Source organism: Selaginella moellendorffii, unplaced genomic scaffold (genome assembly GCF_000143415.4).
Source record: "Selaginella moellendorffii unplaced genomic scaffold, v1.0 SELMOscaffold_10, whole genome shotgun sequence".
NCBI classification, from domain to species: domain Eukaryota; kingdom Viridiplantae; phylum Streptophyta; class Lycopodiopsida; order Selaginellales; family Selaginellaceae; genus Selaginella; species Selaginella moellendorffii.
Genome location: NW_003314271.1, coordinates 111217 through 124478, shown reverse-complemented (window position 1 = coordinate 124478; position 13262 = coordinate 111217). Strand labels below are relative to the sequence as shown.

At 50.3% G+C, this 13262-nt stretch overlaps 4 protein-coding genes across 7 annotated transcripts in view; 2 read left to right on the top strand and 2 right to left on the bottom strand.

Moving 5' to 3' along the window:
* Positions 1-4050: 4050 nt before the first annotated feature.
* On the bottom strand, positions 4051-6486 carry LOC112345814 (pentatricopeptide repeat-containing protein At4g39530-like). Its single transcript, XM_024673313.1, has one exon. It carries the CDS (start codon positions 6484-6486, stop codon positions 4051-4053), a length of 2436 nt encoding a protein of 811 aa, XP_024529081.1.
* Positions 6487-7002: 516 nt separating this feature from the next.
* On the top strand, positions 7003-10166 carry LOC9631154 (hippocampus abundant transcript 1 protein). 2 transcript variants are annotated; one of them, XR_002992173.1, is made up of 15 exons: positions 7003-7447; positions 7526-7637; positions 7691-7803; positions 7882-8004; positions 8056-8255; positions 8304-8379; positions 8433-8519; positions 8573-8653; positions 8719-8751; positions 8806-8859; positions 8909-8950; positions 9000-9078; positions 9136-9206; positions 9263-9665; positions 9734-10166. XR_002992173.1 is itself a non-coding variant. In XM_024673272.1 (14 exons), exons 1-14 carry the CDS (start codon positions 7226-7228, stop codon positions 9383-9385), a joined length of 1416 nt encoding a protein of 471 aa, XP_024529040.1. In that variant the 5' UTR covers positions 7003-7225; the 3' UTR covers positions 9386-9717. The 2 variants fall into 2 exon arrangements, 1 of the variants encoding a protein (XP_024529040.1); XM_024673272.1 differs by lacking the exon at positions 9734-10166 and having other exon boundaries at positions 9263-9717.
* Positions 9836-11963, top strand: LOC112345806. 3 transcript variants are annotated; one of them, XM_024673275.1, is made up of 6 exons: positions 9836-10110; positions 10220-10678; positions 10760-10848; positions 10907-10989; positions 11055-11128; positions 11191-11760. In XM_024673275.1, the coding sequence occupies exons 2-6, from the start codon at positions 10352-10354 to the stop codon at positions 11665-11667; spliced, it is 1050 nt and encodes a 349-aa protein (XP_024529043.1). In that variant the 5' UTR covers positions 9836-10110; positions 10220-10351; the 3' UTR covers positions 11668-11760. The 3 variants fall into 3 exon arrangements, with proteins under 3 accessions (XP_024529043.1, XP_024529042.1, XP_024529041.1); XM_024673274.1 differs by having other exon boundaries at positions 9839-10110; positions 10913-10994; positions 11191-11963; XM_024673273.1 differs by having other exon boundaries at positions 9840-10110; positions 10907-10994; positions 11191-11963.
* The window catches only part of LOC9631607 (carboxyl-terminal-processing peptidase 1, chloroplastic), a 2368-nt gene continuing 993 nt past the window's right edge, over positions 11888-13262 (bottom strand). Inside the window, exons 4-12 of the mRNA XM_024673312.1 lie at positions 13235-13261; positions 13002-13170; positions 12855-12931; positions 12757-12801; positions 12619-12702; positions 12519-12557; positions 12401-12463; positions 12216-12345; positions 11888-12064 (exon numbers count right to left, since the gene is read on the bottom strand). Coding sequence (XP_024529080.1) covers positions 12009-12064; positions 12216-12345; positions 12401-12463; positions 12519-12557; positions 12619-12702; positions 12757-12801; positions 12855-12931; positions 13002-13170; positions 13235-13261 — 690 coding nt within the window. The 3' untranslated portion in view covers positions 11888-12008. The remainder of the gene's footprint in view (positions 12065-12215; positions 12346-12400; positions 12464-12518; positions 12558-12618; positions 12703-12756; positions 12802-12854; positions 12932-13001; positions 13171-13234; position 13262) is intronic.

Sequence of the window (13262 nt, the reverse complement as noted above, 5' to 3'; positions counted from 1 at the left end):
GGCGTTGATCCGGAGCTTGGAATACAGATGCTCTTCCATCTCGGACCGCTTGATCCGCTGGAACATGTGGCTCCAACACGCCGGGGCGAAAGCGGCGCCGCTACCACCCCCGCCACCACCGCCCATCCCGATGAAGTACTCTGGGTCGCAGCTGGCGCCATGCTTGCAAGATTATCGCGGGATTTCGAGAGGCCAAGCGATGAAAGCTTCTCGCTTGGCCTCTCGCTAGCTCATTCCCGTGTGGTGGAAAGCTTCAAGTCCATAGCCGAAGGTCATATCATTCAATTGTTCAAGGCATGGAGAATCTCAGCTTTAAAGACTTGGAGGATGTCTCTTGCAAGTGGTCGAGAGACACTGATTCATCTGTCATCTCCGTCAAGTACAAGCAGAAGGAGGTGGTTCTCAAGGTAAGGGACTTGACTACGGTTTCCAACGCTGAGACGGGTGGACGCGTACAGGACGCTCCACAAATGCAGGGCCACAAATGATACCACGCCTCGTCTCGTGGGGTTTCTTGTGTGGGACAATGTTCGCCTACGTGATGAAGGTAAACCTCACGGTAGCTACTTCACGTTCGGCGTGCGAGACGTGCAAGCAGCACTTGCTCCTGCCCATGAAGCTCTTGCCAAGATTCACGCCAGGGGTCTCATCCTCTCAAGATCCTCCTCGGAAGCAGAAGCCGCGACAGCAGCAGCCTTAAGATCATTGGCTTCTCCTGCCTCCCGTTAAACACCTCTCTCTCCGCTTACCTGGCGGTGACGTGGCATCAGGCCTTTTTTTTGTTTTTTCTCCAGCGCACTCCCTCTCCCGTCCGTCGCCGCTGCGCACTCCCGCGCTCGCCCTCACGGCTCCCGCCCGCACTCCCACCCGCACGTCCGCTGCGCCCAGCGTGCGCCCTAATAACTTCCACGTGGCCACAGCCTCCTAAAAACGTTTTCATTCACTTGCCCTATAATTGACCTAAAAACGTTTCTGTTTCTTTTATGATCAAGCATAGCAGCAACATATCAATTTCTAGAGGTAAGCAATTAATTCAACTTCATATTGAGTCAAGAAAATCATTTAGAATCCCCCTTGGCTTGATAAGGTGCAAGAATTCCATGAAAATGATTATTTTTGTGTAGATGATTTAAATTGCAAACATGTTTTTTTTCAGACAAGAGTATAACTTTCATATTTGCATGGAATCTCTCAATCAAATTCTTTATCTCTCAAGCTATACTCTTGTTTGAGAAAAACATACTCACAAATCTAAATCATCTGCATAAAAATAATCCTTTTCATAGAATTCTTGCACTTCATCAAGCCATGAAAGATTTTAAATGATTTTCTTGAATCAATATGAAGTTAAATTGATTGCTTACCTCTTATGCTGCTGCCATGCTTGATCATAAAAGAAATAGAAATGTTTTTGGGTCATTTATGGGGCAACTATCCCTTGTGAATGGAAACGTTTTTAGTTCAATTATGGGTGGACATGGAAGTTATTACTGGGCATAGGCGGACGTGCGGGGGCAGGCGGGAGCCGTGAGGGTGAGCAGGCGGGCGGGAGTGCGCAGTGGCGACGGACGGGAGAGGGAGTGCGCTGGAGAAAAAACAAAAAGAAGGCCTGATGCCACGTCATTGCCAAATAACCGGAGAGAGAGTGAATCAGGATGGTGTTTAACGGGAGGCTCAACAAGGTGGACAGACTCGGCACGGAGCTCAAGCTCTCGCCGCTCGAGGCCTACCCGAGGTGAAGGGCATTGTCAGTGGCTTTCGATCCGAGAGCTACTTCTTCCGTGACGAGGAACAGCACGAAGAAGAGGAAACTTCGGTTTTGTGCAGACTTCTCTCCGGTGGCTGGGGATGGGAACTGCGATTGCTCTAGACTGGTCGTTGCTGGCTAGAGAATCTACGTGCTCTCGGATGTCTACGATCCAACTGTGGCTACGGACAAGCGGAGCTTTGAGGTGGCGACTGTCACTGCATGATCGGCACAATGCAGCGGCTGGAAACGTGGTGGCGATGGACTCAAGACGGCGACCACTCACGGGCTTAAGTTGCGAGACGGCTCCGATAGTGAGGGTGGCGGTGGAGCCGTCGAATCCTGCGAACTTGGCATAGTTCTCAACCGTGCCGATCCCATGGTCCGGGTGACTTTCTGAAGCACTGGCGAGTACGGCCGACAGCGGCGAAGTTTATCTCGAGCTCTGCGCAAAGGAGCTCAGGGAGCTCGCGTGACCATTGAAGTCTCGGCTCCTCTGGTAGCATCCCGGGAGACCTCTGGTAGCACTAGGCTCGACCACACGACAGTGTGATCACGAGCGAGCGATCGGAGAAAGAAGAACAGGAAGAAGGAATGCGTAAGCTTCACCACTCGAAACCGCAGGTACATAGGAAGTGTTGAGGTTTGGAGGCTGCCAAGCTCGGTGCTGGAAGCCATCGAGAGCTCGCCTCGTCAAAACCGGCAAGGAGACTTGCTGCTCCGAGGCTTTAGCAGCTCACCTTCTCTCGCGAATCGAGCAACAAAGAGGGAGCTCCTGGGCATCTGGAGCCAATCTCCTCGTTTCATCGCTGCCTTGATGACTTGTCCCAAGCTTTCCAAGCTCTCACACCACATGGCTAGCATTGCTGCACATCGCCAGCTTCACAGTGGTCTTCCACAGCTTTGCCGGAGGTCCGCGCCTTGAAGTGGCGAAAAAAACTCCCACAAGGCTCCTTGTTCCTGGGACAAATATATGGAGTTGGCGAGGGAGGGACGAAGAACAAGGAGGAGGATTTGCAAAGAGGCGAAGCAATGCCAAGGAAGCGCGATTTGATCAATAAGCAGAATGATGAGCTTTTGATGAGTTCCCTCATTTTTTCATCTCAATCTCACCTAATGTTGTGTTTTTGTGTTTCCAGGTGGGCAAACATGTCCAGCATGTGAAAGCCTTGATCGCCCAGCTGCAGCAGAGCATTGTGCTCGACGAGGACGACGACAGTGAGGCCCCGAGGACAAGCTTATGAGCTATGCCAACGAGCTTTTCGTTTAACGGCTTGTGGCCTCTCGTCCATCTCCAAGATGTGTATGCTTTCCCAGCTTGCAGCACGCCACACTTGGTGCACTGCGCGGCTTTCCGTGGTGTTCGATCCGGGTGACAAGGTAAGCTGTTTTCGTTCTCTTTGCTTTCAAGGAGAAGTGGTTTACGTGATAGGATGGCAGGAGCTGGTTTATACTACTAGATGGAGCTGGAGCTACAGCGGTGGAGAAAGGAAGAATGCACGGATTTTCAAAGCAGTTAGACAAGAGGTATAGAGAAGCGGTTGTTTCTTGGTGTCTGATTTGTTTACAGGTAGCAGCATTCGGCACGTTAGTGAGTTCTAAAGCAGCTTGACGTAGCCAAACACGAACAGCGCCAGCAGCGTCACGCCCACGGATGCCTTGAGTGCCATAAACACTTCCGAGAAAAGAAGTCCGTGTCTGATTTTGTTTACAGGTAGCAGCATTCGGCACAATAGTGAGCTAAGCTCGAGGCATAGAGATCTCTGACTTTGTTTAGAGGTAGCAGCATTAGGCACGTAAATGGAGGAGGAACAGGCATCATATAGGGAGATATGCACTCGGAGTGGTTTTCTTCGTGTTTCACATTGTATTCGACAGTAGGGAGAGTCAAAAGTTAGCAGCAGCAGAGAAGCAGCTAGGAATAGCAGTAGAGAAGCAGCAAAGTTCAGCTAGGAGCAGCAGATTTTCATGGAACGGCAGAGGTAGAGCAGCAAAGTTCAGGTAGCGGCAGACTTTCAACCCATGCTATCTGTCTGCCTACTCTTGGACTGCTCTGAAAGCAAGGAGGTGAAAAGAAAGTTTTCAGGCTCGGGATAGCAAACAAAATAGAGCGCTCAGGAAGAAGGAAGACTAGCAGAAAGGAGCGTAGTGTAAGACAGTCTAGAGGAAGAACAGACTAGGTGAAGAATCAAGAGTTAGATTCATTCAGGACGAAGTGATGCGACGTCAGGATATCCTCGAATAATCATCGCCACGTCAGCAGACCACCATTTTGTCTACGAATTAGCAGACCACCATTTTGTCTACGAATTTGCGTTTGCCATGAACGCCAATGCTTGAGCACTGTTACATTTATCATCGGGTTCCAACAGAGAATCAAACACATTCTTTCCTGTTCCAGCGTCTTTCCAGCGCTGGCACGCGCTCAAGACCGTCATCCGCGCAACACGATCGGCCTTGAGGAGGGGCATAGCCTCGAGAAGCTCCACTGCTTCGCGCAGTCTCGAGGCTCGGCCAAACAGATCGATCAGGCACGAGTAGTGCTGGACGCTCGGGGCGATGCCAAACTCGGCCATGGCCTGGAAACACTCCCGCCCCCTGTCGATCTCTCCGGCGTGGCTGCAAGCCGAGAGAATGGAGAAGAAAGTGATGGCGTCAGCTCGCAAGCTCTCGTCCCTCGTCCTCTGGAACAGCGACAATGCCTGGTCGATCTCTCCGGATCGAGAGTAGCCCCCGATCACTGCGTTCCACTGCTTCACGTCCCTTGGCGAGCTCCAGTCAAAAACTCGCCGCCCAGCAGCCATGTCTCCACAGTTCCCGTAAAAATCCACCAGCGCGGTTGCCACCACCGGATCGCTCTCCACTCCACTCCTGTAAACTCGAGCCTCGACGCGCTTCCCACTTTCCAGTGCCACCAAGTCGCCGCAAGCCACAAGCGCAGCCACGTAAGTTCTAGCGTTTGCCGCGACGTCCATGCCGGAGAAGAACAGCTCTAAGGCTAGCGCTGCTCTGCCATTCCCGGCGTATCCCAGAATCATGGAAGTCCACGACACCACGTCCCTGCGCGGCATGCTGCGGAAAACCTCCGTGGCACGCTCCAGGCTCCCACACTTTGCGTACATGTCAACCAGAGCGTTCCCCACGAATATGTCCGACTTGTCAAACCCCGAGTTTGATGCTTCGAAGTGTAAAGCCATCCCCTGTTCCAGATACTTGGCCTTCATTCCATCTGATAATAATGGTTCTGCTTTCTCTGCTTTGACTCCCAAGTTTGCACAAGCCGTCAATACCGCACTGAGAGTCCGAGGATCTCCTTTGTGACCCTGTTCTTGCATTACTGCAAACAGTCCAAGTGCTGAGTCGCTTTCCCCGTTTTCAACATGTCCCAGAAGCATTGCGTTCCACAGGAAAGTGTCCCGGTGTGCCACGTTGTCGAATATCAGTCGAGCACCACCGCTGCTCCCACACTTTGAATATGCACGAACTGCTGCCGTGTTGACGTAGATATCCTGCCCGAATCCACTGCTTACAGCTTCCTGGTAGACCATCCTGGTTTTGTCCAAGCACTCGAGCGTCACCAAGCTCCCACTGGACTCCCGGAGTTTTTCAGCCGCTGCCAAACTCGAGCAAGCCAAAAGCGCGGCGACGTAGCACCTGGAATCCGGTTTACATCCTGCCAGCTTCATGCGAGCGTAGAGCTGTAAAGCCACCACTGGCTCACCGTTCTCGGCATATCCCTGTGTCAGCGTAGTCCACGATACCACATCATGAAGCTTCATCCCATCGAAAACCCGCCGAGCTCTAATCATGCTGCCACACTTGACGTACATGTCGAGCAAAGTGTTCCCAACGAAAACGTCTGAGTCACAGCCACTGCTTGATGCTCGTGAGTGAATCGCCATCCCAACTGCAAGACTTTCGGCCTTCACAAGAGACCCGTCGACTAGCTTAGCTTCTTCCTTATCTGCCAGTCTAGAACACCCCGTCAGAGCCGAGGAGAAAGTCCGGGCATTCCCAATGCAGCCCCTCGAGTGCATAAGTTCAAACAGCTCCAAAGCGGTCTCACACTGTTCGTTGTCGACATGTCCGAGCACCAAAGCTGTCCAAGAAACAACGTCATGACTTGGCATCATCTCGAAAACCAAACGAGCATCCTCCAATCTCCCACACTTGGCTAAAGTATCAACCAATGTGTTCGCCACAAAGATGTCTAGTTGCCTCGAATCTATGGCCTCACAGTGGCAAACCTTGGCCACCTTCACGTACTCCACCTTCTTCGCATTTCCTTCTTTGGTTGCTAGACTCGAGCAAGCCTTGAGAGCTGTGACGAAAGTTCTACCATCTGGAAGACACCCCTCCTGTTCCATTCTTCCAAGCAATACCAGAGCTTGCCGGCTCTCCCCATTCTCGACGTATCCCTGAAGTAGCGCATTCCAGGACACCACATCCGGGACTTCCAGTGACTCGAAAACGCTGCGAGCATCGGCCAAGCTCCCACACCTGGCGTACACTCGAATCAGCGTGTTGGCGACGAGGATGTTGGAGCAAAGACCCTTCTCAACCGCATCAATGTGATGCCTCTTGCAGCTCCGCAGGTCCCTGGAATCCTTCAAGGCCGAGATCAAGGCGGCGACATCGAAATCCCTGCCAGCCTTGCAAAATCCCGCCGATACCCCTCTCAGCTTGCAAAATCTGGCGCCGATTCGCTTGCATTGCCGCGCGCGCGCACGGCGGATCATCAAGATCCATGCGCGTGTCAAAGAACCGCCGCCTTACCTCGAAAGATCACGAGCGCCAGTGGATGGGACTCCTAATCGATGATCCCGGCGACGATCGTTCTGCATTGCCACGCGCGCTCGCAAGGGAGAACATAAACCCTACCTGGCCTTGTACGGCAAACTGCCAAGATTCTTTCCACCAGGAAAAGGCCACGATCCTACGGTGACGCAACAAAATGCCAAAGATCCAACGGTGACTCAACGATAGATAACTGATAGATGGATCGTTTGGCATGCACACACAAACGGCAGGGGGTGGACTTTTAAAGGGAATGGTATCAAAAAACGGTCCTGGGAATATACCCATGGCCACCTAGAATAGGCGCTTTCCCCTTCCCAAAATATTTTCCACGCGATCGCGAGAGAACGATCGCCTCGATGCTTGGCCCTCCGATGGATATTTTCCACGCGATCGCGAGAGATCGATCGCTTCGATGCTTGGCGCTCCGATGGATGTGTGTGATCTGGATCGCGATAGCTTCTTGTAGGTGCAAGATTTTGCCAGGATCGTCGCTCGCTTCATGGAGATCCTTCCAATTGCTTTGGATGCAAGCGTCCCTGGACAAGATGCGTGAAGGAATCTCCAAGAAGATCACTTTCTTGGGGCCCTGTGTGTGTGTGTGATCGTCCCGCTAGCGTAGAATAAATCGCGCCAGGAAGCAATACGATCGCTGTAGCTCGCTGGCTCCCTCGCTCTACGATGACAGAATCATCGAGCAGTAGCAGCGGCGGCCATCGGCGGGGATTCTTGCGCAAGATCATCGTCCTGAGGCCGCTCATCCATCTCATCTTCGCCACGCTCCTCCACATCATGGCGACGATGATGGTGATCCCGGCGCTCACGGATGTTCTTCTTGGAGCGCTCTGCCCCGGCCAGGCCGAATGCAACGAAGCGATCTACTTGACCGGCATCCAGCAAATCGTTGAGCTCTTCCCTCTATACATTTTCTTGAAACTAGGGTTCTAAGCTCTCGCATTCTTGCCATGGATCTTCTCGCAGGTCGCGGGGATTGGGACGATGCTGGTGACGCCGATTCTCGGCGAGCTCTCGGACGAGTATGGCCGCAAGCCGCTGCTGATGATTCCATTCTCCGCCGCTGTTCTTCCCATGGGTGAGTCCGATCGATCGATCGCGCTTGCTCACTCTTTTCTTACATGGACGAAGCGATACTCGCCTATAGCCAATCCAGGCCGTTCGTTTACGCCTACATGGTCGTGGGAACAGTGGTTAGGATCTTCGCCGAGGGTGGCATTACATGCCTCTCTTTTGCGTATGTGGTGAGTTTCTACTTAGTGCTTTGCTTGCCTCCAAAGCGTCCATGATTTTGACATTTGTTTCTTTTTCCTTTTTTCCAGAGCGACTGTATCGAGCGACGCTACCGAGCTCTTGCCATTGGCGTGCTCATGGGATCGTTTTCAGTCGGTTATGTCATTGGGATTCTTTTGGCCCGAGTGTTGGCTCAGGATCAAATTTTCAAGGTGGGAGAGCTTTACTCTTTTAAGTCGATTGTTTCTTCAACCACCTTTCAGGTGGCTGCTGTCGTGATTGCTTTTGCTGCGGTCTATGTCAAAGTATTTTTACCAGAGACAAATGCCGAGCGTGGTCCACCGCTTCTTCCGAATCACAGTGACACGCATCAGCAGCATAAGCGTGACGAATGTCGCTCTACACCGCTGCTCATGCGTAGCACTTCCTCAATCACAGACACTGTTCTTCTGTTTAAACAGAAGTAAGTGTAGTCTTGACGTTTACGTAGATGATAACTTGCATCTGTCAGCAATCTTTTGACGCAGGTGGCGGTGATAGTATTCTTCTCCAGTCTTGGCGAAGCTGGATTACAGGGTTCGCTGTTGGTAGGCCATAATCAGCTCAAGTTCTTGTCTAATACTTCGTTTTTCGTTCTCAGTATTATTTAAAAGCGACTTTTGGTTTTGCAAAGGACCAATTTGCAGAGCTCATGCTAATTAATGGACTGGCATCAGTGTTTTCTCAAGTAAGCTTTATTCTTAGTCTGCGGGAGATTGAAAACCTTTTCATTTTACACAGCTGCTCATTATGCCAGTCTTTGTACATTTTTTCGGCGAAAAAATCGTTCTGTTTATAGCTATTTCTGCTTCTGCTTCTCATGTAAGTTTTGTCACTTCGTGCTTGTTATAACCAATCCACACACGTCTAATGTTTGTATGCTTAAGGCACTTTTATATGGAGTAGCATGGGCAGACTGGGTAACTGATGTTAATTTATTGATTTTTTTTGTATTAACATCTTGGATTTTTCAGGTGCCATACGTCTGTTCCAGCTTCAGTATCTTTTTTGTCTTGAGCTTCCCTTGCGTAAGTTCTCTATGACCGCTGAGCGTAACTTATTGTTTCTTCTTAACAGATAGGGAGTATTGTATCAAAGACAGCGGAACCGGAAGAACAGGTAACTTCCATCGTTTCATCTCGTTTAGTCTCTAATTTATCTCGAGCAGGGTAAGTTCCAAGGTTTAATTGCGGGTATAAGATCGTTTGCAACTATATTATCACCGCTTGCTATCAGCCCCTTGACAGGTTTAAGATTCTCTGTTCGTTGCTTAAACTTTTGTCTAAAACTTTCTCTTTGTTCAGCACTGTTTCTATCCAAGGACGCTCCTTTCAATTGCCCAGGATTCAGTCTAATCGTTGCTGGAAGCGTAATGGTAAAAAACTTACCATACATTCCAAAATTCCTTTTTTTTCACTTGGTTCTTCACAGGTTGTAGCTCTTGTTCAAGCGCTCATGCTCCAGCCAATACCCCCGCCCCTATCGAAGCCAAGTAAGTTAACTCAAGTGGCAATTGCTTGCGAAGAACAGGTGGCTGCTTGGCCAGAGTTTTAAAAGACAACTCTCTCCCATCGATAGATCGATCACGACAGGCCAAATCATGCCAAAAAAATGCGATGGTTCTTTTTTTGTATGATCATCCAAACTTAGGAACAAAGTTCGTGCGTATGTACTTCGCCTGGGCTCCGAGAAAACGGCCATTCCGTACTGTACTCGCGCCTGACGGGTGTGACGGCTTGCGCTCCACACGCGACGGTCGGTCTCACCCGTCATCTGACGGTCAGTCGGCAGCCCACGCGCCACTGGTACGGCCTGCCGCCGGAATGTGACTCTGGTACGGCCGCCAATTGGACCATTTACTTAATTCTTTATTGGATTTTATGGTTTATTCTGTGCCAGCAGCGCACATGTGTATCCACCTGTCAGGATATGCTTGGGGATACGCTCCACGTGGACACCCACGTCAGCTTGGGTTTCTATTCTCTAGGTTGGTATTCTCTTCTCTTGGAAGCGAGGCAATGGCGCTGTGGGGCAGGGGTTCTAATCGCTGCTCTCTCGCGACGATTTATTAGGGCTTTGGCTCGATCGATCGATCGATCGCAGGGGAAGCGATGGAGAGCGCGGCGCTGTCTCAGCTCGCGGCGAGCGATCGTCGCTCATCAGCTGGTTTGTTCCTGTGATGATTCTTGCGTGGCGGCGCCGGGGATGAGGAATTCGTGGCTGCGCGATCCTGCATTTCGCGATCCTTGGCGAAATATCGTGCGCCGGGCGCTCGTAGGGTATGATGTCGCTGTTCTTGCTCTTTATGTGTGGAAATATTTTTGTTTTCTTCGCTTTCTCGCTTCTTTCCGTGCCTGATGAGCGCTGTTTTTCTCTTTCTTTTCCTAGGTTCCCATGTGCTCCATGATGAGGCACTGAAGCTTCCGTGGATCAGAGCTCTGCTTTTCAGAGAGAAAGGAGAAACAAATGGCTGCTCGGGCTCGAATCGTTGTCGTGTAATCTTCATACTCATCTCTGTCCATGGCGACTGGTGAGATTGATGGCTTTGCTTCGGACCACGAGAGGGAGCTGTACGAGAGAGCTCACGAAGCAGCGAAGGAAGCCCAGCGACAGGGTGATGCTCAGCTACAAGCAGCTGTGGCAGCGGCTGCGGTGTCCACGGTTTACTATCCGGTAGCCACTCCAGTTCGATTTAGCTCGTGGAGCCTCAAGTTCCAGGACAGAAGGTTGGAAGCGGTGTATTGCCGGAAATGTGGTTCCGACTCGGACTTCAACGATCTCGGTCCCGCGGCTTGCGAATTGGCGTTTTGCATCTTGCGGCTTTGGTGGACGATTGATGCTGGCCAGGTGAGTGATCGTTTGGTTTTCTTATCGTCTTTGCATCTCGAGATCATTTGCAAACTTTGTTTTTGTTTCTTTTTTCGGCAGAGCAAAGATGGAGTGGTGATCTTGTCACACGTTTGCGTTGCTGCGTGGTGCATGGCGATGATAACCTCGCAGCTTTTATTCACTAAATGGTGAGGTAAGCTCTCTCGAATAGCTACGAAGTTCTCACGGGGTGCGTGCTCCATCCAGGTACAGGCAAAACAGGAGGCTCTTGCTCTGGCAGTTTGCCATCGTGTTATGGTCTTGGGAAGGTCTTCAACTCTATCATACTAGTAACGTGGGCGCGTCCGTGTTTCGAGAGTTCTGTGGTTTGCTGACAGCGTTCGAATCTCTGCAGAAGCTACTGGATATGGCGTTGGTTCTCCTTCCTCAATGCATTCTTATAAGTTTCTTGTACCGTGTTCCTTTCTGGTAACTCGCTCGCATCTCTGGCCTGTCAGTGACTCACCGACTGGGATTTTGTGCTCTCGCAGTTTGCATGTCCGATCGAGATGCTTTGGATGCGGCTGCCAGCTAGTTGCATCCATAGCCAGCAAAGCTTCCAGTTCCCATCTACTGGGGATCATCGCAGGACACTGCCTCGGCTCGCTGCTAGCTTACATGGTGGACCGGCAGGCACGCACCGACTTTCTAGAATCGCTACCGAGATGGATCCTCGGCGATGCTGTCCAGTGCGAGCGAGGGGATTCGTCTTGGTGGAATTCCTTCTATCCGGAGTTCCTGGAGAAGCCAGAGCCAGCAGCGAAGGAGGGCGAGAATCCAAGAGACAACTTGGAGCGAGCGCTTGCGTACCGAGCGCTGGGCGGATTCGCTGGTGGTTTTGGAGGAGTTTCGGGTCTCAAGTGCGCCAACCCGTCGTCTCTCTCGCCGGCGTCGTCCAGCAACAGCGTGGATCATCCACAGCTAGTTTCGTACTCGTCGGACAACGAGAATGTCACGGCGGGTCTTGAGCAGCTCCCGGATTCGTGGAGCATGGGGAATGTAAGCCAGGGTCCTGATGAGCAAACACTGCAAGACGGTGATCAAGAAGATCGCGAAGAGCATTCGGCGAGCAGCGCGTCTTCACGTTTGGAGTCGAGCTCGTTGCGGAGGAGGTTCTAAGAGAACTGCAAATTTCTTCCTCCGCCAAAGGTTCTTCTTTTTTTTTTTTCCCCTTTTTCTAAAGCCTTGTTAAAAGAGTTTGTACTTTTTATTTTTTTGATCGATCGATTGAACAGATCAAATACAAAAAGTAAATTTCATTTGCTTTTTCTTCTTTCTTTTCCTCTTGTTTTTAGTGCTAGCAAGAATTTCATGATGCCTTTTTTGAAAGACAAGCTCTCAACTTCTGCTCCACTTCAAGGTGGCCTGTACAAATTTCACTTTAGAATTGTATCTAGATTCCGTAGAGCCTAGCTAGAAAATTACAAACAAAAAAGAAGTACAAAAGGCAAAAGAAAAAAAAAAAAAAAAAAAACAGAACAAAAAGAAAGATAAAAGGACTCTTGATATGCAATACCTGGCATTCTCCAGAAATCTGGTTCCAAACCATTCCCATCAATATCCCTGTGTGCAGGTGTCATGTATTTCCCAACAGTCAAGATTACACCAGAGCCATCGTTGAACTCAAACACAGACTGAATCAGGCCCTGCAAGATATGCAAGAAAATCAGTGAAACCATCATTTCTTTTTTTAGTCCTTACTTTCCCAAATGTCCTGCTACCAGCTAAAACAGCTCTACAGTTGTCATGGAGAGCAGCAGCCATCTGAAAAGCACCAGATTTCCAAGCATATTATATTCGTTTCTCTGCACAAACTTACAATTTCACTCGCACTGGCTGTCCGGTTGTTCACTAAAACCTTGACAAAATAGAATGAAACGTGAGCACAACACAAGCCGGTTGGAAGAAACAAAGCTTACGACGAGGGGCGCTCGCAGGAAAGGTTGGCCTTTAGCTACAATACTTTGTAATGACGCATTATTTCTCCTTGTGGTGTATATAACCTGCGCGTTATGTCAAAGCCAGATGGTTTAAAGAGATGATAGATTTTTACTCACGGTTTCCCCGTCGTCCAGAAACAACTTGGCCACTTCAATACCTTCCTGTAAGGTCCACCAGCGTTTCACTTCGAAGCCAAATAAGCCACACTACTCACTTGGACGAGGCCACCCAAGTTGTCTCGCAAGTCAAGAACAAACGATGAAGCACCTGATGCTTGCAATCTCATCAAAGCTGCAACAAGTGCTTTCCTGGTTAGAGGCGAATCAATGTTCCAAGAGTTTCAAGATCAGCTAGTTCTTACCGGTGACCAGGTCCCGCTTTGTCAAGGCATTGAACTCCTTGAGCCGAACATAGCCGCGGCGCTCATTAGCGACATCAGAACGCTCTAAACGGTAGAAAACAGGGCTTCGCAAGTCTTGCTGGCGATAGAGCACGTAACTTTGGACGTCTCCACATTGAGACCGTCGAACCTGGACGTGGAGAAACTCTTAGCGTATCAAGAGAAAAGAAGAAAACATAGAATTCGAACGATACCTCGACTGAAACAGGAGTCCCTTTGCGT

Bases quoted from the DNA above. Each gene is read 5' to 3' on its own strand.
- LOC112345814 (XM_024673313.1), bottom strand. From the start codon at position 6,486: ATGATCCGCCGTGCGCGCGCGCGGCAATGCAAGCGAATCGGCGCCAGA.
- LOC9631154 (XM_024673272.1), top strand. From the start codon at position 7,226: ATGACAGAATCATCGAGCAGTAGCAGCGGCGGCCATCGGCGGGGATTC. The intron at 7,638-7,690 runs GTGAGTCCGATC...ACATGGACGAAG, and splicing joins CGCCGCTGTTCTTCCCATGG to CGATACTCGCCTATAGCCAA. The intron at 9,079-9,135 runs GTTTAAGATTCT...CTCTTTGTTCAG, and splicing joins TGCTATCAGCCCCTTGACAG to CACTGTTTCTATCCAAGGAC.
- LOC112345806 (XM_024673273.1), top strand. From the start codon at position 10,352: ATGGCGACTGGTGAGATTGATGGCTTTGCTTCGGACCACGAGAGGGAG. The intron at 10,679-10,759 runs GTGAGTGATCGT...TTTTTTCGGCAG, and splicing joins GGACGATTGATGCTGGCCAG to AGCAAAGATGGAGTGGTGAT. The intron at 10,995-11,054 runs GTGGGCGCGTCC...GAATCTCTGCAG, and splicing joins AACTCTATCATACTAGTAAC to AAGCTACTGGATATGGCGTT.